General features: G+C 47.5%; 2 protein-coding genes across 8 annotated transcripts in view; one reads left to right on the forward strand and one right to left on the reverse strand.

Annotated features, from left to right (window-relative positions):
- The window catches only part of NPEPPS (aminopeptidase puromycin sensitive), a 170237-nt gene extending 165467 nt beyond the window's left edge, over positions 1 to 4770 (reverse strand). For 3 of the 7 annotated variants that reach the window (XR_013624027.1, XM_068121917.2, XM_068121919.2), the window contains exons 1-3: positions 4464 to 4595; positions 3860 to 4054; positions 3629 to 3742 (exon numbers count right to left, since the gene is read on the reverse strand). Coding sequence is in view for 6 of the 7 variants with exons in the window: in XM_068121917.2 (XP_067978018.2) it covers positions 3629 to 3742; positions 3860 to 3871 (126 nt within the window). In the remaining variant the exon portion in view is untranslated. Of the gene's footprint in view, positions 1 to 3628; positions 3743 to 3859; positions 4055 to 4419 lie in introns of all 7 variants that reach the window. The other 4 variants (XM_068121918.2, XM_078781362.1, XM_078781361.1 and 1 more) reach the window with 4 other exon arrangements.
- Positions 4771 to 4791: 21 nt separating this feature from the next.
- EIF2B2 (eukaryotic translation initiation factor 2B subunit beta) overlaps positions 4792 to 21417 on the forward strand; it is a 31492-nt gene continuing 14866 nt past the window's right edge. Inside the window, exons 1-6 of the mRNA XM_068121922.2 lie at positions 4792 to 4806; positions 6232 to 6424; positions 11512 to 11632; positions 17034 to 17182; positions 18792 to 18955; positions 19137 to 19232. Coding sequence (XP_067978023.2) covers positions 6241 to 6424; positions 11512 to 11632; positions 17034 to 17182; positions 18792 to 18955; positions 19137 to 19232 — 714 coding nt within the window. The 5' untranslated portion in view covers positions 4792 to 4806; positions 6232 to 6240. The remainder of the gene's footprint in view (positions 4807 to 6231; positions 6425 to 11511; positions 11633 to 17033; positions 17183 to 18791; positions 18956 to 19136; positions 19233 to 21417) is intronic.

The raw sequence follows: 21417 nt of genomic DNA on the forward strand, positions 1-21417 counted from the left end.
CCCCTCCACCACTCCGCCTGGCCTCTCCCCTCCCCTCCACCACTCCGCCTGGCCTCTCCCCTCCCCTCCACCACTCCGCCTGGCCTAAACCCTCCCCTCCACAACTCCACCTGGCTTCTCCCCTCCCCCTGGCCTCTCCCCTCCCCTCCACAACTCCGCCTGGCCTCTCCCCTCCCCTCCACAACTCCGCCTGGCCTCTCCCCTCCCCTCCACAACTCCGCCTGGCCTCTCCCCTCCCCTCCACAACTCCGCCTGGCCTCTCCCCTCCCCTCCACAACTCCACCTGGCCTCTCCCCTCCCCTCCACAACTCCGCCTGGCCTCTCCCCTCCCCTCCTCCGCCTGGCCTCCCCCCTCCCCTCCACCACTCAGCCTGGCCTCTCCTCTCCACCACTCAGCCTGGCCTCTCCCCTCCCCTCCACCACTCCGCCTGGCCTCTCCCCTCCCCTCCACCACTCCGCCTGGCCTCTCCCCTCCCCTCCACCACTCCGCCTGGCCTCTCCCCTCCCCTCCACCACTCCGCCTGGCCTCTCCCCTCCCCTCCACCACTCCGCCTGGCCTCTCCCCTCCCCTCCACCACTCCGCCTGGCCTCTCCCCTCCCCTCCACCACTCCGCCTGGCCTCTCCCCTCCCCTCCACCACTCCGCCTGGCCTCTCCCCTCCCCTCCACCACTCCGCCTGGCCTCTCCCCTCCCCTCCACCACTCCGCCTGGCCTCTCCCCTCCCCTACTCCGCCTGGCCTCTCCCCTCCCCTCCACCACTCCGCCTGGCCTCTCCCCTCCCCTCCACCACTCCGCCTGGCCTCTCCCCTCCCCTCCACCACTCCGCCTGGCCTCTCCCCTCCCCTCCACCACTCCGCCTGGCCTCTCCCCTCCCCTCCACCACTCCGCCTGGCCTCTCTCCTCCACCACTCCGCCTGGCCTCTCCACTCCGCCTGGCCTCTCCCCTCCACCACTCCGCCTGGCCTCTCCCCTCCACCACTCCGCCTGGCTTCTCCCCTCCACCACTCCGCCTGGCCCCTCCCCTCCACCACTCCGCCTGGCCCCTCCCCTCCACCACTCCGCCTGGCCCCTCCCCTCCACCACTCCGCCTGGCCCCTTCCCTCCACGACCCCGCCTGGTCTCTTCCCTCCGCCACCCAGCCTGGCCTCTTCCCTCCACCACTCAGCCTGGCCTCTTCCCTCCACCACTCCGCCTGGCCTCTTCCCTCCACCACTCCGCCTGGCCTCTTCCCTCTACCACCCAACCTGGTCTCTTCCCTCGACCACCCCGCCTGGTGTCTCACCACTATCACTCCGCCTGCCCTGCCCCTCTACCACCCTACCTGGTCTCCCCCTCTACCACCCTGCCTGGTCTCCCCCTCTACCACCCTGCCTGGTCTCCCCCTCTACCACCCTGCCTGGTCTCCCCCTCTACCACCCTGCCTGGTCTCCCCCTCTACCACCCTGCCTGGTCTCCCCCTCTACCACCCTGCCTGGTCTCCCCCTCTACCACCCTGCCTGGTCTCCCCCTCTACCACCCTGCCTGGTCTCCCCCTCTACCACCCTGCCTGGTCTCCCCCTCTACCACCCTGCCTGGTCTCCCCCTCTACCACCCTGCCTGGTCTCCCCCTCTACCACCCTGCCTGGTCTCCCCCTCTACCACCCTGCCTGGTCTCCCCCTCTACCACCCTGCCTGGTCTCCCCCTCTACCACCCTGCCTGGTCTCCCCCTCTACCACCCTGCCTGGTCTCCCCCTCTACCACCCTGCCTGGTCTCCCCCTCTACCACCCTGCCTGGTCTCCCCCTCTACCACCCTGCCTGGTCTCCCCCTCTACCACCCTGCCTGGTCTCCCCCTCTACCACCCTGCCTGGTCTCCCCCTCTACCACCCTGCCTGGTCTCCCCCTCTACCACCCTGCCTGGTCTCCCCCTCTACCACCCTGCCTGGTCTCCCCCTCTACCACCCTGCCTGGTCTCCCCCTCTACCACCCTGCCTGGTCTCCCCCTCTACCACCCTGCCTGGTCTCCCCCTCGACCACCCTGCCTGGTCTCCCCCTCGACCACCCTGCCTGGTCTCCCCCTCGACCACCCTGCCTGGTCTCCCCCTCGACCACCCTGCCTGGTCTCCCCCTCGACCACCCTGCCTGGTCTCCCCCTCGACCACCCTGCCTGGTCTCCCCCTCGACCACCCTGCCTGGTCTCCCCCTCGACCACCCTGCCTGGTCTCCCCCTCGACCACCCTGCCTGGTCTCCCCCTCGACCACCCTGCCTGGTCTCCCCCTCGACCACCCTGCCTGGTCTCCCCCTCGACCACCCTGCCTGGTCTCCCCCCTCGACCAACCTGCCTGGTCTCCCCCTCGACCACCCTGCCTGGTCTCCCCCTCGACCACCCTGCCTGGTCTCCCCCTCGACCACCCTGCCTGGTCTCCCCCTCGACCACCCTGCCTGGTCTCCCCCTCGACCACCCTGCCTGGTCTCCCCCTCGACCACCCTGCCTGGTCTCCCCCTCGACCACCCTGCCTGGTCTCCCCCTCGACCACCCTGCCTGGTCTCCCCCTCGACCACCCTGCCTGGTCTCCCCCCTCGACCACCCTGCCTGGTCTCCCCCCTCGACCACCCTGCCTGGTCTCCCCCTCGACCACCCTGCCTGGTCTCCCCCTCGACCACCCTGCCTGGTCTCCCCCTCGACCACCCTGCCTGGTCTCCCCCTCGACCACCCTGCCTTGTCTCCCCTCGACCACCCTGCCTGGTCTCCCCCTCGACCACCCTGCCTGGTCTCCCCCTCGACCACCCTGCCTGGTCTCACCCCTCGACCACCCTGCCTGGTCTCCCCCCTCGACCACCCTGCCTGGTCTCCCCCCTCGACCACCCTGCCTGGTCTCCCCCCTCTACCACCCTGCCTGGTCCCTCCCCTACTGCTCCTCCTTCTCTCCCCCCTACTGCTCCTCCTCCTCCTCCTCCTCCTCCTCCTCCTCCCTCACCTACTACTCCTCCTCCTCCTCCTCTCTCACCTAATACTCCTTCTCTCTCACCTACTACTCCTCTCTCACCCACTACCACTAGTACTACTACTCCTCCTCCTCCTCCTCTCACCTACTCCTCCTCCTCCTCTTTCCCCACCTCCTTCTCATCTCTCCCCACCTCCTTCTCATCTCTCCCCACCTCCTCATCTCTCCCCACCTCCTCCATCTCTCCCCACCTCCTCCATCTCTCCCCACCTCCTCCATCTCTCCCCACCTCCTCCATCTCTCCCCACCTCCTTCTAATCTCTCCCCTACTACTCCTGCCCTCTTCTCATGCTCTTACTACACCTCTCCCCCTCCCCAAATCAAAACAAATATAAGGAGTGTGCGAGAAGAAAAACATTGCATCACTACCACTACCAGGACAAATAACAAGAGAAAGAGGAAAATATAAAAACGAAGAAGAAGAAACATTAATGAAGCTTCCATTGAAACGCAAAACACTTTATTCTCAAGCGATGAAAAGGACGAAGTTTCCAGCACATCATTCTGTCTTATTGAACTGGTACATCCAATGACTGGACACGACTCCTCAGGTTCGCAACAGCAAGTTACAAGGAACACCTTTCATAACCACTCCGCAAGACCCTCGTGGGATAAAAATGGAACCCAGAGCCCCTTCACTGACCTCCAGTGCAATCTCCTCTCGTCCTTCAAAGGTGAAATCGACCAGGTCGGGCTTGAGCACCAACGAGTATCTTCGTGGTTGCACATCTCGGGGCAACCTCTCAAATGGCCTCGCCTTGAGAAACGTAGACAGACAAGGACAGGCACAGGTAGCATCACGATTCACGTACTTAAAGGGGAGAAAAAATAAATAAACAAATCGAGCATCGTTAAACCGCCAGTTTCCACTTACCTTCTCCGGCATGGCTGCAGTGTTCTTCTTCCTCGTCCAGTATGCGGGTCGCCTTCCTCGCCAGGTTATGGACAGCGAGTCGCGGACTCGAACCCTGGATGCCAATGCTGTGGTGAACGATGTGGCCGCGGATGGCGCGTGCAGTCGCCGAGAAACACGGAGCAAGGGGATCGCCGTGCCGCGGGACCTCGACTGCTACATCCACCACGGGTCCACGGGAAAAGAAAAAGAAATAATTACTCATCGGGAATCGAAGCGAATAAAAGGAAAACATTCCCAAGGAATTTACTACAAAAGAAAGAAGAAAAAAAAATCTCCACACATTCGGTTTATTTTTTTTTAAAATTTACTTCAAATAAGCTTTTAAATCATTGACATTCCGAACACCGGATCCGTTGGAGGCCGCAATGTGCCTTCGCCACAGAATGCACTGATTTTTCGAAAACAAAACCATAAAATCCGTAATGGAACCAATAATATATATATATATATATATATATATATATATATACATATATAAACCAAAAAACATTCCTGCTCAATTATTAAACACCACACACCTATAATATGCAACCGAAACACAGCAAAGAATTTAATCCAGTACCAAATATATTATTCAACAAATTTTTCTCGAGCCCCAAAGCCAATGAAGCACCAGCTCGTCTCGGGCCTCGCTACTACAGCTAATTCACCCAATATGGGCGCGACTTACCCTACCCTCTTACATTCTTTGATTGCCTTCAGGGCGACGGGACATAAGCTAAATGATGTGTCCGCTACAAGCTCCGCCTACTTTCCTTGGCTATCGCGTTGCGATTCGGAATTTTGAATAATATAACTACCCTCAGGGCATTTACAGCTGTACCGCCGTATCCAGCCGGGACAAACCTGGCCCTCCCCTCCTTCCCCTCCAGCTCGTCCGAGCTCTTTGGCTTATATTATTGCTGGTTGGTGATACTTTGATGCTGGGGCCGATGCTGACGTCTATGTTGTCAAAATCTACACAATGATAACGTGTAAATGTTCCTGTAATATAAAAACGTCATTGAGCATTAAACACAAAAGTATTTTTATTTTCTAGAACTAGAAGTTGCAGGCAATTATAACTGTATTTGCCGGTGTATAGTTGCAGCAGACAGGATAATACAGGTGACGTAGTCCTTCCAAAACCCAATTAAATATTAAATTTGACAATTAGGTGAAATAGTAAGTGTTTATTAAGATTATCTATTATTTTTCTTTATTTCGGTTCGATGTTGCTGGTATCGTGAGACAAAACAGAAGCGTTTCTAATTTCTAAGGCGGTGAATAATATTTAAATCGCGTGCAAATCTTCTTTTTTCGCCTTAGCTCTGTATATCGTGTCTTTTTTTTACATCTTTTATGTTGATACTTATCCTTTGGACCAAGAAAGTTGACAATTGTAAAGGTAGTGTGGGAAGAAAACAATCGTTTGCTTTAGGCGGTGTATTTCGTAAATTGTTAGTAACACGAGTTGTCAACCAATTTTTTAAAAATTTTGTGATGTACTGTATTTTTATTCAAAATTTTATTTCAGAAACAAAATCGTTTCTATATGCAGTATTGTTCTGTTTGGTAGCATGAAATAACGAAGAGGATGGAATTCTCTTTAATTCTAACGTCAACAACTATGACTATGTGTATGTCTAACTCACACTCGTGTGACCTCAAAATTAGTCGAATTTTAACATTAGCCTACATCACCAGATTTCAGTAAAATTCTGACATAGCGATGTTTAATCTGAATACTAACATTAATTATTCATTGAAGGTTGGCGGTAAAATGTCAACTTCAAAATCTCGTGTTATTGTTTTGTAATGTTGCTCATCGCCTCCAGCAAGGTATGGAAATTTAGCAAAGTATGCTCATCATCCTCATGAATAACTACAACATGCATAGCAATAATCCATAATTAACCGAAATTTTGTGTGGACCCAGTTAGTCATCCGATGAAAAAAAACAACAACATAAAACAAATACATTCTCTGCTTTATAAAATATTAAAATTGTATCTGGAAATGCTCGTATTTGAATTGTTCGTATTAAACCTCATCAAGCTTGAATAACTGCTTTTATTCACATCCTTTTTATTTTAAACGTCGTTTGACCTGAAGGCGATATATTACATCAGGTTAAGGGTTTTTAGTTGATGATTGTAGTATAGGCGGTGTATAAGGTTAGATGGTTGTTGAGAATGGCTGTTCTTTGTTAATCTTACGCTGATTTGCGGTTAGAGGTTAAGGTGACTTTTGTTCAACAAGGACGCTGCTCTCAATAAGGACGGACAAAGGAAATAACGTTTCGGTTTCTTGATTTGTCACGCTTTATCGTGTGACGGTGTGTGGAAAAGGAATTGAAAATGCCGGCCACTGATAAGGAGATTCGTGCGGAGAACCTGCAGTGCGACCTGACTGACAAACTCGCTGGGTTCGAGAGCGAGCTGCGACGGGGTCGCCTCCGGGTCGCCGGTTCGTGCCACGTCGCGCACGACACGCTGCAGCTTCTCCGGCGGGTCGTGGCTCAAGCGCGATGGGGAAACGCCGGTACGGACCTTCCTTGGATCACACACACACACACACACACACACACACACACACACACACACACACACACACACACACACACACACGCACACACACACACACACTCAGACACAGACAGACATACACAGACAGAGCAGAGACACACAGACATAGGCACTCAGACACAGACACACATACAGACATAGACACACACAGACATAGGCACTCAGACACAGACACACATACAGACATAGGCACTCAGACACAGACACACATAGACATAGGCACTCAGACACAGACACACATACAGACATAGGCATTCAGACACAGACACACATACAGACATAGGCACACAGACACACATACAGACATAGGCACTCAGACACAGACACACATACAGACATAGGCACACAGACACACATACAGACATAGGCATTCAGACACAGACACACATACAGACATAGGCACACAGACACACATACAGACATAGGCACACAGCCACACATACAGACATAGGCACACAGACACACATAGGCACTCAGACACAGACACACGCTGACGAGCATTCACGGATACTAGACTTGTGGACACCACCAACCGAGGGTTTTAACACCATTTTAGTAAAAGCCACGTTTTTCATGGAAAAGGATCTCAAATATTTTCCCCAAAGTTGCGAATGGAGTTCTCTGGATTGTCCTGCTGATTAATGAGAGACGTGCCATGCTCTCTACAGATGGAGTTCTCTGGATTGTCCTGCTGATTAATGAGAGACGTACCATGCTCTCTACAGATGGAGTTCTCTGGATTGTCCTGCTGATTAATGAGAGACGTACCATGCTCTCTACAGATGGAGTTCTCTGGATTGTCCTGCTGATTAATGAGAGACGTGCCATGCTCTCTACAGATGGAGTTCTCTGGATTGTCCTGCTGATTAATGATGAGAGACGTGCCATGCTCTCTACAGATGGAGTTCTCTGGATTGTCCTGCTGATTAATGATGAGAGACGTGCCATGCTCTCTACAAATGGAGTTCTCTGGATTGTCCTGCTGATTAATGATGAGAGACGTGCCATGCTCTCTACAGATGGAGTTCTCTGGATTGTCCTGCTGATTAATGATGAGAGACGTGCCATGCTCTCTACAGATGGAGTTCTCTGGATTGTCCTGCTAATTAATGAGAGACGTGCCATGCTCTCTACAGATGGAGTTCTCTGGATTGTCCTGCTGATTAATGAGAGACGTGCCATGCTCTCTACAGAGCGTTGGTGCTGTCAAGGTAGTTCATTGGCAAGGATTATACTGGGTGGTTTGCCATTGTCTTCCTCTGAGCCAGAGCAGCAATTTGACCAGAGAGAGAGTTCCAGCGATAGCTCGCCTTGTCTTCATGAAGGACAGCGTGGGATCATTAATGTCCACCAACGGATGCCGTTCAGACACATATGTCTCCTTCGGCCCCGTTTATCGTCCATCTGGGGGACGTCACACACATTGACGAATCGCCCTGCCCGCGAAACACCAGGATGGCAGTTTATAGCCGGGTCGGGATTCTAACCCAGGCTCGACAGCTTAGAGGTGAGTGTGCGTAAATGTAGGCCATCCTCCAAACCACTCGTTGTAAATAGTGTTGGGTGGAGGGTTGACGCAAGCTCTCTGATGGAGTGATGGAGATACTCCCGCGCCCCTGTCACCCCTCCACTGCCACCCTAACCAACAATTTTGCCAGTGTTGAAGAGCATCCACAAGCTCGTATGCGTGACATGTATTGCCCCACAATGATCACCATTTTAAAAGCAGAACGACTGCTCTACTTGGAGTAAAGGTGATTTGGGGTGCCGATGATAACTAACCGACTCTTCACCAAAGAGATAGTGGGATTTTTAACATTCACTGACTAATGCCAGCACATGGGACACCCAGCTTAACGTTGTCATCCTAACCTAGTGATGGTAAGACCAAACGATCGTCCATCCATGTACTTTTGTGTACGTGACATTTCAAAAACCGTTGAACATTTAGCTTTCATATTGGACAGATCTATTTCGCACACCACCCAAAATTTGGGTGGGCCACCTGGAGTATGAGCTCCTTGTTTATTTATTTCTCACAGTTCTTAACATTCATTCATACCAATGTCACAAAACCCCAAAGGTTCTTTAAAACCTTATGGCCATTTTAAGCTCCCGGTGGCCATCTTGGACGCCATCTTGAAAATGACCCCTTTCCGGAAGTCAGATGTTACTAGATTTTTAGTATGTTATTTAGCATGCCCAATGGTTCCAGAATCCATTGAAAAACCTTTTGTATCAATTTTTTGGGGGTTCAACCATATATTGACCCCTCTATCTCCCTCCCACACATCTCCCGATGTCCCTGCTCTCAAATGTTGTGTTTGTGTGCTTCCTCCCCTTCTCTCCCCATCTTGTCCACCGCTCCCCTTTTTATATACTTTGTTTGCTTGTTTGTTTGATTTGTTTGTTTGATAAAAGTTAGCTCTTTCACGAGCCTCGATTCTGTATACAAAAAAAAACCAAAAAAAAAAACCATAATTATTGGCAATAGCAATACACACGTTGTTCCAGTGCGGTGGTTTACACTCAGTAAAGCAACTGATGATGAGCTCTTCTTCTCTCCTTGTCACCTTTTTGTATTTATATATTCTAAACTCGTAATTCTTCGATAACTAGGAGGAAGAACACTCTCGATTCATAATTACTAGATAATTAGCAAAGAAGTAGTCCTTACGGATGGGGTAATACCCCAAGTATTGGGGTGACTCGGCGTACTCCATCTCACCTGGTTGAGCCCCATCAGGCCGCTACCTTCTCGTCTCGGCAGGTACATTCTCGGAATGCACCGAGTGTTGTGGCACACTTTGTGGATGGTGAGGAGTTTCCTAGTTTTGATATCTAGTTTGTTGATTTCCACTTTTCCACACAAAGCGAAAAGCAGGGTTAAGCAATCGGTTCATGTCTGTCTGCCCATTTTATCAGTTTATGATCGAGGAACAACTTGTTCAAATCGAATGTTATATTTGGAATAGGAAGAGGAAGACTAGCCTTTCGTTTTGCCATACTTTATCTCTGAATTTGTACCGATCACACACACACATAGAGGAGTGAGATATTGTTTTACCTCCACCACCGAGGGATCGGGCGAAAAGCGATTATATAACATATTTTAAAAAGTTATGGACGAGTTATGACTAAACTTGGTGGACGAGTTGGTTCGGTGACAAAAACAAGCCCATTAGATTTTGGTTCGGGTCTGAATCCAGATCCGGCCTATCAGTGGGATACAAAACATAAACTGTTCAGCCTGGCGGAGGCGTGCCCTCTACCGAGTGCTGTTCTAGTTTTTACTCTGTTCCTGCCTGGCATTCAAACAAAATTGAAAATCATTCCAAACAGGAAACGTACTTTTTAAAGGAGCTCATAAAGGACACAAACAACAGGCATGAATAACTAATGTAACTTCTTGGATAAGGTGGTGTAACAGACACTGCAGAAAATGACGGGAAAACCAAGAATTTATTTATTGACAACTTTTCCAATATTTATTTTATTTATATTGATTTATACACTTGAATACTGCAGAACACACATAAATCTGTCATAATACTTCAAAGAACCTCCAGTTTTGCAGTTCTTCAATTTAAACGAGCATTCTGAGTATTGCGCTGCAATACATGACCCTACCGGCATTGGGTACTCGCCGCACTCCAAATTATAGTCCGGAAAACTGTTGGGGAAATTACCAAAGTTCAAAGTGCCATAACTTTGTCAAAAATGATCGAAACGTCGTGAAGTTCGAACTTGATCTGTAACTTATCATGTGGAAACCATGTACCAAGTTTGAAATCATTAGCATTAAGAGTTTAGAAAAAGGTCCGGAAAACTGTTCTTTGCGTGACGGACTGACAGACTGACAGACTGACGGACGGAGTAAAAACCACCTTTAGAGGCCATTTTTCCCCGCAAGCGGGGGTTGGCCTTTTTCGGGAACTGTGGTTGTTGTTGTTTTTCGGTCCCCTTTTTGAAGCAATGTTTTACGGCCGGATGCCCTTCCTGACGCCAACCCTTTTTGCCGCCTTTAACGACAAGCAGGGAATTACCAGTGAACTGGTACTCAATTAGCCGACCTCGGAAGGATGACAGGCTGAGTCAACCCCCCTGGCGTTAATTCAGCGATTAGACCGGGATTCGAACCCAGGATCCTAAGCCGGCACCCTAGCCGCTAGCCCAACACCAGGGACTGACTAGTCTGACTGTCTAGTCTAGTCTGACTAGACTAGTGCTAGTACTAGTGCTAGTGCTAGTGCTAGACTAGGGTAGTGGGTAGTCTGACTAGACTGACGGACGGAGTGCAAACCTATATTCCCCTCCGGTGTACACCGGTAGGGGACTAATAAGGGCTCGATCTATAAGTGAGGTATTCGTGACTGCTTTAGCTTTCAATAAATCGAAACTTCCGGATTTTTTTTTAAACGATCGTTAAAATAATTGTTTTATTAAAACTGAAGTAAAACTGCACAGGGTATTTTGTTTTATGAACTCTCTCATTTGTTTGTGACTTTGGTTTCTTTTTTTGTTCCTTGTAGAAAGGTATGTTTTAAGGAACAGCCTCGGTCGACACAGGTATTCTTTGGTAATTTGTTTGAGTATTTGTTGGGACATAATCGGTGGCTCTCTTCTACTCTGAGGTACTTGTATGATGCTTCTTTGTCCAGCTCCCGTATTGTGGTATTTTGGGTCAGTTTTGTTGTTGGCCGTTTTTGTTGACCTACCTTGTATGAATGTGCACTTGGCACATTTATCTAGGCCAAATTCCATTTGAATATCGTCGGAGTAGTGTTTCACTAATTTGAGTTGTTCTGCCAGTTGTTGTTTTTTGTCGTTTGGTGCATTGACGTTAAAATGTCATCGAAAAAGAACAGTGCCACCTAAAATCCCACGGATCATGAATGTGTGTATGTGCTGCCAAGGGTTGTATTCCAAAAACTGTTGCAATAGCACAATATGCATAGTTTTAATAACATTGTGTTCTAATTCACACAGGCGGTTACGATTCCACTTTTGTTTGCGTATGTTGCATTCAATCCTGATCTGCAGGAGAACTGATGGAAGTAGTACGCAATGTGGGACGCAGGATGCTCGACGCACAGCCGTCGGAATGGGTCATTGGCAACATGGCAAGAAGAGTACTGAAGATTATCCGGGAGGAATATGCCAGGTGTGGAACATTCGCGGTTCAAATTGATGTTTCAAATTCATCGTGAATTGTTCATAATCTCTCGCATTTCTCAATTGCATTGCGTTTTTCATTTTAATTTATTTTTACTTTTTATTCTTAAATATATAACAAAATCATTGGCAAAGTGAAAATAAACAGACAAGGGTAACGAGATATCTGCGATCACAAAGCGATCGTCAAGGGTAAGCCTCCCCTGGCACCCACGATCCCACGATCCAATGATGGCCATATTTTTTCGGACTGCCATAGGACCTTGACCTTCAGCGTTTCGGGATAGAGTAAATTAATGAAATGTGTCCCCATCTAAAATATATCCATAAAACTCAACATCCTGGAAATCAGAGGAAAATTATTCAAGTTATGATCAAAAAGGTGTTTAATTAGGTTTGAAATGATGTCACAATCAATCACAATGTGACAATTGTCACAATCGATCAATAATGTCACAATTCACAATCTGAAAAAGGTAGGTCAAGGACACCAATCAAATATCATGTTCACAACTTAATGCAGGTTCTCTATAATGATGCAAGAACATCTTGGAAGGCCAAGCCGTGTTTGAGATTCCACATTGACAAAATTGAGGGATGACAAACTCGAGCAATGAGACAGTGTCGCCAATATATCTCAACGTAGTCCCTGCCCATGACAATGGGTAGATGCTCTCGTTCACTGTCTTAAAAATAAATAAGTTTAGTTTAAATCCCTTAAGCTGTTTTGAAGTATCACATTTTTACCACAGGACAGATTTCGCATCGATCGGTGAAGCATTTTCAGAGAAGGGATTTAAATATATATATCAGCTTTCAAGCTAATTTTGCTGCCAAACCACGTGACATATGACATCATAAAAGGGACACTCTGCATATGTATGGGATGGGGATCACGTTTGTGAAGTTTCATGTTGATCGGATTAGGTTCGTTTTTCTATCCAAGATGACTGCCATACCACGTGACCTACGATGTCATCGTTTTCAAACTATATGCCACCATGGTATTTGATGACATTTGTAAAATTTTCCATCGATAAGGTAAGCGGTTTCTGAGATATAATTATTTAATATTTTCCTTCAATCCAATATGGCTGCCAAACAATGTGACCTATGATGCCATAAATTTAATATTTCAATACAAATGGGTCAGAGATCATGTGCATGCATTTTCAGATTTTTAGGATAAGGCATTCAATTAAAACATTTAAGGCTGGTATACTGATGATGTCATCATTATCATGCTTTTGTTCCTTATTGGGAGTACTTGAAAATGTGCCACATTTCAAATTTTTCCATACAGCTGTTTCTGAGAAATGTTTTTAAAATTATTTGCATTTAATTCAAGATGGCTGCCATACCTATGACGTCACAATTACCACAAAAAAATTTCTGCATGGGTGTCACTCCTTCCCTGAAAGTTTAGTCTCAATCGGACATGTGATTGCTGAGAAAAACAAGGTTTAGTCCGTATGGACAGACGGACAGACGGACAACCCGAAAACATAATGCCTCCGGCCACCTTCAGGGGTGGAGGCATAAAAAATGCATTTTGTTTTTTTAGACTGCCATTTGACCTTGGCCGTTTAACCCAGAGGGGTATGATGCAAGTTAAGCATAAATGCACCTTGCTCTAGAGTCTAGGGTCTAGGTTATCTAGAGAGGGCAATTTAGTTCCGATTGGACAAACCTTAGTCAGGTTTGGTGAGTAATGTTAAAATGTCTATAATTGGGTCACAACCTTAAAATTAGGTCAAGGTCCAAAAAAATTTGTCAACCCTGCATACTTTGTATTTCCATTGTGGGTGCAAAATAAAGTTGTTGTAGTTGTTGTATGCAGTCCCGGTGTGTACCCTGGTTAGAATAGGTACACCGTATCCCTGCGTGTCGGAAGAGGGTTGGCGTCGGGAAGGGCATCCGGCCATAAAAACATTGCCTCAAAAAGAGAACCATGACAATTACAACTACATATGGGCAGGGTACAGCCCGAAGTGGAGATCGGTTTCTGAGGTTTGGGACATGGAATGTAGGGACAATGACAGGGAGATCAGGAGAAGTGGTGGAAGTATTGGTCAGAAGAAGAGTGGACATATGTTGTGTGCAAGAAACGAGATGGAAGGGAAGTGGTGTGAGAATGGTGAAGGGTAGGCAGGGACAGAAATACAAGTTTGTGTGGCAAGGGTGCCCGGAGGGCGCAAATGGTGTTGGTGTCCTGTTTTCTGAGGAGTTTGTAGACAGTGTGGTGAGTGTGACTAGAGTGAGTGATAGGTTGATGATTGGAAAGCTCTTGGTGAACGTCATATCGGGATATGCTCCGCAGGTTGGTCGGAGCGATGAAGAGAAGGACAAGTTCTGGTGTGCGATAGAGAAGCTGATGGAAAACGTGAAAGATGAGGAAGTTGTTGTGGTAGGAGGAGATCTAAATGGACATGTGGGAAGGAGTATGGACGGTTTTGAGGGAGTTCATGGGGGTTACGGATATGGTGTGAGAAATGGAGAAGGTGAAAGGATTTTGGAGTTTGCTGATGGAGCTGATTTGTAATACTCAGTTCCAGAAAGAGGATAATAAGCTTGTTACATACACGTCAGGTGGGTCAACGACAACCGTTGACTACCTGATGGTGCGTAGGCGAGATAGGGGGCACCCCCGGGACACAAAGGTGATCCCGGGGGAGGAGGCTGTTTCACAGCACCACTTGGTTGTCTGCGACATAAGGGTGAAAGGTGCGAGGAGAGCTCGGCGGGTGAAGTACCAACCGAGAATGAAGGTGTGGAGGTTGAAAGAGGTGACAGTAATGGAGGCATTAAAAGAGAGGTTGAGTAGGGTAGAGGATGATGTGGTTGAGCTTGAACGTGGTTGGATGTCAATGAAAGATAGTCTGTTGGGAGCCGTTGGTGAGGTATGTGGATGGGCAAAAGGACCACCGAGGCACTCGGAAACATGGTGGTGGGATGAGGAAGCTGGAAAGAGGATTGACGAGAAGAGGAAGAAGTTCAAGGAGTGGCAGAAGGCGAAGAGTACGGGAGCAGAAAAAGCAGAGCATGAAAGTTATAAGGCAGCCAAGAAGGCTGAAAAGAAAGAGGTAGCAAAGGCACAGGAGGCATGTAGGAAAATGTTTGGAGAAAGCTTGGATTCGGAAGAGGGTCAGAGAGCGTTATTCAGGATTGCAAAGCAGATAGCGAAAGAGAGGTGTGATGTGATGGGGGTGAGTTGCTTGAAGGATGAAGTGGGACAAATCGTTGTGGACCCAGATGGAATTAAAGGAAGATGGAAAAGATATATGGAAATGCTGTTGAATACAGAGAATGAATGGGATGGTAACATAGAGAGTAACCCAGTTTTAGGACCGGCAGAGAAGATAACTGAGAAGGAAGTTGGGGAAGCGATAAAAGCAATGAAGAGTAGAAAAGCGGGAGGGCCGACGGGAGTTGTGGGAGATATGTTGAAGGCAGCAGGAAGTTGGGGTGAAGATAATGACAGAGATCTGTAATCTGGTGGTGAAAGAAGGCCGCATTCCAGTGGATTGGGAACTGAGTACCCTTGTCCCTCTATACAAGGGGAAAGGTGACCCCCTGGAGTGTGGCTCGTACTGAGCGATAAAGTTATTGGAGCATGGAATGAAGATATTGGAAAGGGGGTTGGAGAGGAGGATAAGGAAGAAGGTGAAGATCGACGAAATGCAGTTTGGATTTATGCCAGGAAGAGGAACGACAAACGCGCTCTTTATTGTGAGGCAGTTGCAGGAGAAGTACATGGAGAAGAGGAAGAAGTTGTTTCTTGGGTTTGTTGATCTGGAGAAAGCATTCGATAGGGTTCCACGCGAAGTATTGACATGGGCATTGAGGAAGTTAGGAGTGGAGGAATGTTTGATCAGAGTAGTGATGGCAATGCACAAAAGAGCGCCCACAGCTGTAAGGACGAAGGACGGGAACAGTGGTGAGTTTGAGATGAAGGTGGGAGTGCATCAGGGGTCGGTACTAAGTCAACTACTATTTGTAGCTGTGATGGAGGTGCTGGCTCAGAACGTAAAGGAGGGTTTACCGTGGGAGTTGTTGTATGCAGATGATCTGGTGTTGATTTCGGAAAGTATGGATGGACTGAAGGAAAAGATGAACAAGTGGAAGGAATGTATGGAGACAAAAGGTCTGAAGGTGAATATCGGAAAGACGAAGGTGATGGCAAGTGGTAAAGCATGTGGTGAGGTGGAAGGAACTGGGAAGTGGCCATGTGCTGTGTGCAGGAAGGGTGTCGGCGTGAACTCCATTCAATGTGCAATGTGCGCTGAGTGGGTTCATCAAAAATGTAGTGGTCTGAGAGGGTCATTAACCAGTGTGGCAGCTACATTCAAATGTAAGGTGTGCACAGAGGGAGCTGCAGATGGAGGAAATGTTGAGTTGGTTCTTGGAGACGGCGTGAAGCTGGAAGGTGTGAAAACATTTTGCTACCTCGTAGACATGCTGAATGGAGAAGGTGGATCAGACTCGGCAACGGTTGCTCGAGTGAGATGTGCATGGAAGAAGTTTCGGGAACTGAGTGGCGTGCTGATGAGGAGGGGAGTGTCGTTGAAGCTGAAGGGAAAGGTGTATGCTGCATGTGAGAAGTGTTATGATTTATGGGAGCAAGACATGGGTAATGAACGTAGATCAGCAACGAAGGCTGGAAAGGGTGGAAATGCGAATGGTTCGGTGGATGTGTGGAGTATCGTTGAGAGAGAGGAAGACAAATGATGAATTGCGAAAGATGATGGGAATAGAGCCTGTGATGGATGCTGTGAAGAGGAACAGGTTGAGATGGTTTGGTCATGTGTTGAGGAAGAATGAAAGTAACTGGTTGAGAAGAGTGATGGAAATGAATTTAGAAGGAAGTAGAGGATGGGGAAGACCGAGAAAGACTTGGCTGAAGATGGTGGAAGAAGAAATGTGGGCAAGGGGGTTAACAAGGAGAGATGCAGAAAATAGGGCAAAATGGAGAAGATTGTCATGGGGACCGCAAGGCTAACCCCTGCTCTAGCAGGGAAAATGGCCTTAAAATGCATGTTGTTGTTGTTGTTGTTGTTGTGCAAAATAAAATTCTGCAAGTCCCCACTGGCTCTGAGAAAAACCTAAATGATGTTTAGTACTCCAAGGGTGTAAGAAACTCTGGGGTGCCATAAATATTGGGGGCACTAATTGTCAAAACAAAACCCCACCACAGCTATAAGCCTCCCCCTTTCAGCTTAAAATAGATCAGCTGTGCAAGTTATTGAATGAGGGTACTGTATATGCTTGCAAATGCATAACAATTAGTTATGACTTCTCAAATGGGGATTTTTATCCAATATCATTCTTAATGTGCGTGTGTAAAATTGATGGCTATAAGAAGTGTGAGAAAGGTGCTGATCTGGTCATAGGCTTGGTGGGCTCAGTGAGGAGGGAAAACCTCAAGAATCTCTACACAAGCTGCTGACAGCGGGGAATCAGAGCGACGATTTCAGCGCATCAAGTCCCCAACTGAAGCCAGTTGTCATTGAGGCAATCAATGAACTTCTCACAGAAGTTGGTTCGTCTTCATCATTTTTTTTTTTTTTGTACAAGTATCATCTACCTTAAGGTAATATCATCACTATTATAAAAAAATTCCATTATCTTATTTATACTAACTAGCATAACATTCTTTGAAAGAAGGAAATTTCTGAACAGCTAATATTACTCGTATATTTCTGTTAACAATCTTTCTCTGTGACGATGTTTAACAATTAATTGGACTTTGTCCTTGTCACACACCTGTCCACCAAGTTTTGTCCAAATCCGTCCATAACGTTTTGTGATATTGTGCTATATATTGTTATTAGCCACATCACCCAATAGCGAAGAATCGCTTAAAAAATTATTTGATCCAGATTCGAATCTTCACCAAAATTGAGTCAATTCTTCCTTGTCACATACACAACCTCTCTGCCAAATTTATTCCGAATCCGTCCACAACTTTTTGAGACATCCTGTTCACAAACAAACAAACAAACAAACAAATAAACATGATGATGATGATGATGATGATGATGATGATATAACCTCCATCCAACTTTGGTGGTGGAGGTAAAGAGCTGTGTGCAGCAAGCCAGGATTTTGGAAAAACATATGCTTTATAGAGTTTCTGGGCAGGGTGGAAGAGCTGAGAGAATAGAGGGAGCTAGACTAGAAACAGGCAGTAAAAACTAGAACAGCACTCGGTAGAGCTCATACCTCCGCCATGCTAAACAGTTTTCGCTTTGTATCCCACTGATGGGCCAGATCTGCATCTGGACCTGAATCAAAATCGAATTGAGTTGTTCTGGTCACTTACCAAACTCATCCATCCACGACGTTTTCAATTTTGGTCCCATCTCTCGATGGTGAAGAATCACATAAAAAGGTGAAAAAAAATCTTTCTTCGGATCGGGTGTAGAACTTCACCAGAATCGAATTGATTCGTCCTTGTCACACACAAATTATCCACCAAATATTGTCCAAATCCATCCATAACGTTTTGAGGTATCCTGCTCACAGACAAACAAACAGACAGGGGTGAAAACCTAACCTCCGTTGACCTTCGGAGAGAGGTAAAAACCTAACCTCCGTTGACCTTCGGTGATGGAGGTAAAAATAAACAAAGGCCACCGACATGTCGATGAAAGCAAGAAGCTTTGTGCTTCAGCGTCGTCGCAGGATATTCCAATCATATCGAAAGCTTTAGATGCCACAGAATCCAGGAGAGTGACATGTGATGCTAGGGTGCCAGGCCATAGTGGAGAGCAGTACTCCATTGAGCGACGGACAAAGTCCTGGGAGGCTGCGAGTTGTTCTGATTTTTCATCAAAAGGCTTGGAATAAAAGTCTTCAAACACTGGTTAAAAAAAAGTTTAAATGAAAAAAATCTTCACACTGCAGCTGGTGTAAAAATGTATTCTCATACAGTACAGAAATACCATATTCTTAGTGAAGTGGAGTGTTGGAGGAAGGAGGTTGGAAAGATAAATGATGGTAGGGAATTACAGGTAGAGAAGCATTGTGGAAAAGGAAGTGTGAATGAGCGTTAAAATTGAATCGTTAGGTTGCGAAAGAAATAGACGGCCCTTTATGCTTCACCTTCTCCAAATTTCTTCTACGTTTTCCCACTGACCCCCCATCAGACGGCAGTGCAGACAACATTGCAATGCAGGCCTTACAACATGTGCACTCCAACGAGGTGATAATGACTATGGGCATGTCACGCACTGTTGAGGCGTTCTTGCGATATGCCGCACGCAAGCGCAAGTTTCATGTTATTGTGGCCGAATGCGCACCTTTCTGCCAGGTGACCAGTTGGTACATGCCAAGTGTCTGTGATGTGCACATGTCATATTGATGCAGGGAGAATGTTTTTTTTTTTTTTTACTGTTGTCAAAATGTTTGGAAATGAAAAAAAACTAAAATATTGATGGCAATAGTACCATTTGAGTATTCCCTGTATATGATGTCCTTTTAACCCCCGATAGGGTCGGCAGCTCGCCACAAGTTTGGCCAAAGCTGGAATAGAAACAACGTTGATACCGGATGCTGCAGTCTTTGCTGTCATGTCTCGCGTGAACAAGGTAAGAGGCTTGGACATGAAGGCAAAGAGTTGAACTCAGAAAAAATGCTTTTGATCATTAATATCTTAATATGCTAAAGGTGGCAGTTGGTTGGTGCAGAGGGGGGCTAGTGGACTTTGTACTTATATCCTAGATGCTGTGGGTGCAAATCTAACATTTGCAGTGAAATTCATTTTATGAGAAACACACACTCCCTCAGGGTGTGGCCTGCGGAGGTATAGATGTGCCCTCGGTGAGAAAACCACAAAGGTGAAATTTGCAAGTGGTCTCCCTGTCCTCATGGGAGGAGGGTGGGTGAAATGGGAGTGGGGGTTGGGACGGGATGAGGAAGATCTGTGCCCATGACCTGACCCTGGCTACACTGAGACAATTTGGCTCCTGGGGAGGTTAATAATGCTTATAACAGAGCAGTTATTTCCTTAAAATGATCGGGTAAAGGCCCGTTGTGGGATTAATTGGCTGCGGTATTAAGCGCCACACACCTGGACGGCACCACTCATCTCGGGCTCGCTCGGCTTGATTGGACAAGACGGTGGTGCTTAATTAGCGTAGTGCTTGGCTGGTCTGACGGTCCCACAGGTAAGCAGAGGTGGAAAGGCCCACAATCCGACCAGGGATCACCGAGCCACCTGACCACTATGGTCGTGTTAATACAACTTGCGGACTCATACCGGACGACCAGGTGACTACAACACGTGCATACAATACATGGGCCCATCGTGTTTCCACGGCCACACCAAAATCGTGATTTACCACAGTAGGGTGTTGAGTCGTAACCGACAAAGAAGTCGCTTTACGGATAGCCGAGTTACGGAGTGCTCCGAACAGTAAGAATACTCCATGTTAAGGAGTCGACCGTGGTTGAACCACACCGGTTATTCTTTGAAGTTACTTAACCCAATGTGGATGCCCCTGGGGATTATTGATGTTCCGAAACGATTTCACTTCAGTATGGCAAGATGCGCAACGAGGCGGACACGTGTTCTTAACAAATAACAATAATTTATTAAAAGACAAGGAAACAGACAGACAATCCTGCACGAAAAACAGACAAACATAATTTATAATAAATTAATATTAAATAAATGAACACTTAACAGAACAGAGAACAAAGCCACGTTCATTCGACATCCATAAACTGGAAGAAAAAGAGAAGTAGCAGGCATGTCTGAAAGGTTCCGGAACCGAAACTGTTTGCACAGCAGGACGTGCCGTGTGTGGGGCAAACCCCACAGGCTCTGCCAGAGCGTTGCACTTGCACAATGTGCCAGTCCTTCCCTCCGACAACTCCTTCCTCACAGCTGCTATTCCCCCGCTGCTTCCACATTTTCCCACCCCATTAGTCCTTTCTGGCTGAGCCCTTACACCAATCACCGGCTGTCCCCATGCTTAGCAACTGTGCCTCATCCAATCAGGTGTATGTCCGAATCAACCAACCAACCAACGTATACTGTGTACCAACCCACGGTGCCAACCTCAAGCTGTGCAACAAGTGGCACATTATCTTGCTTGCTGATGATCAGGGGTGCTCGTGTGGGAGGATGGGGCTTCTTCATCTTCCAAGGGCCATCAAAAGGAGAGGGTTAACAGGAGGGTTGTACGGGAATGCCACGCCTTTGAGGACGATGCTCCTCTCCTCCCTTTTTCGCCCAGTTCAACAGGAAAAATGAAGACGACACCCTGTCACAGATACTACAGGTAACAACATTGTCTTCCAGCAGTGCACAAAAAAAACAGGACGACTTGGCCAGATGTGCAGGTCCTTATTGTAGATTAGGAAAATGCGATAGCCTTACCGCGAATGTAAACGAGGAATTTCGAGTTTGTTTTTCCTCAAAAATAGACCGTAGTGAACACATATTCCTGTTAAAAGATTGGCCTTTAAAACCTATATATATATATAAAGTAGATTGGTAACGACTTCTCCACCGACATTTATTCCAAGCTGATCTGCATACCTTGATATGATCCAGTCCATGGCACAGCAGAAGAGGGAGTGAGCAAGGACGCAGCCCTGCCAAACTCCAGAAGACGTGAGGAAAGGTGGAGACAAGTCGGTGTCCACTCTAATGCAGGCTGTTGTATATTCATGTAGGTTCCGGATCAAGTTGAGAAGTGATGGCAGAACTCCATTTCCTTTCAGCACCTTCCATAGAGATCAACAGGTCAACAGTTAAATGCGGCC

The sequence above is a fragment of the Myxine glutinosa genome, chromosome 7, assembly GCF_964187855.1.
Source record: "Myxine glutinosa chromosome 7, kmMyxGlut1.1, whole genome shotgun sequence".
Lineage (NCBI taxonomy): Eukaryota > Metazoa > Chordata > Myxini > Myxiniformes > Myxinidae > Myxine > Myxine glutinosa.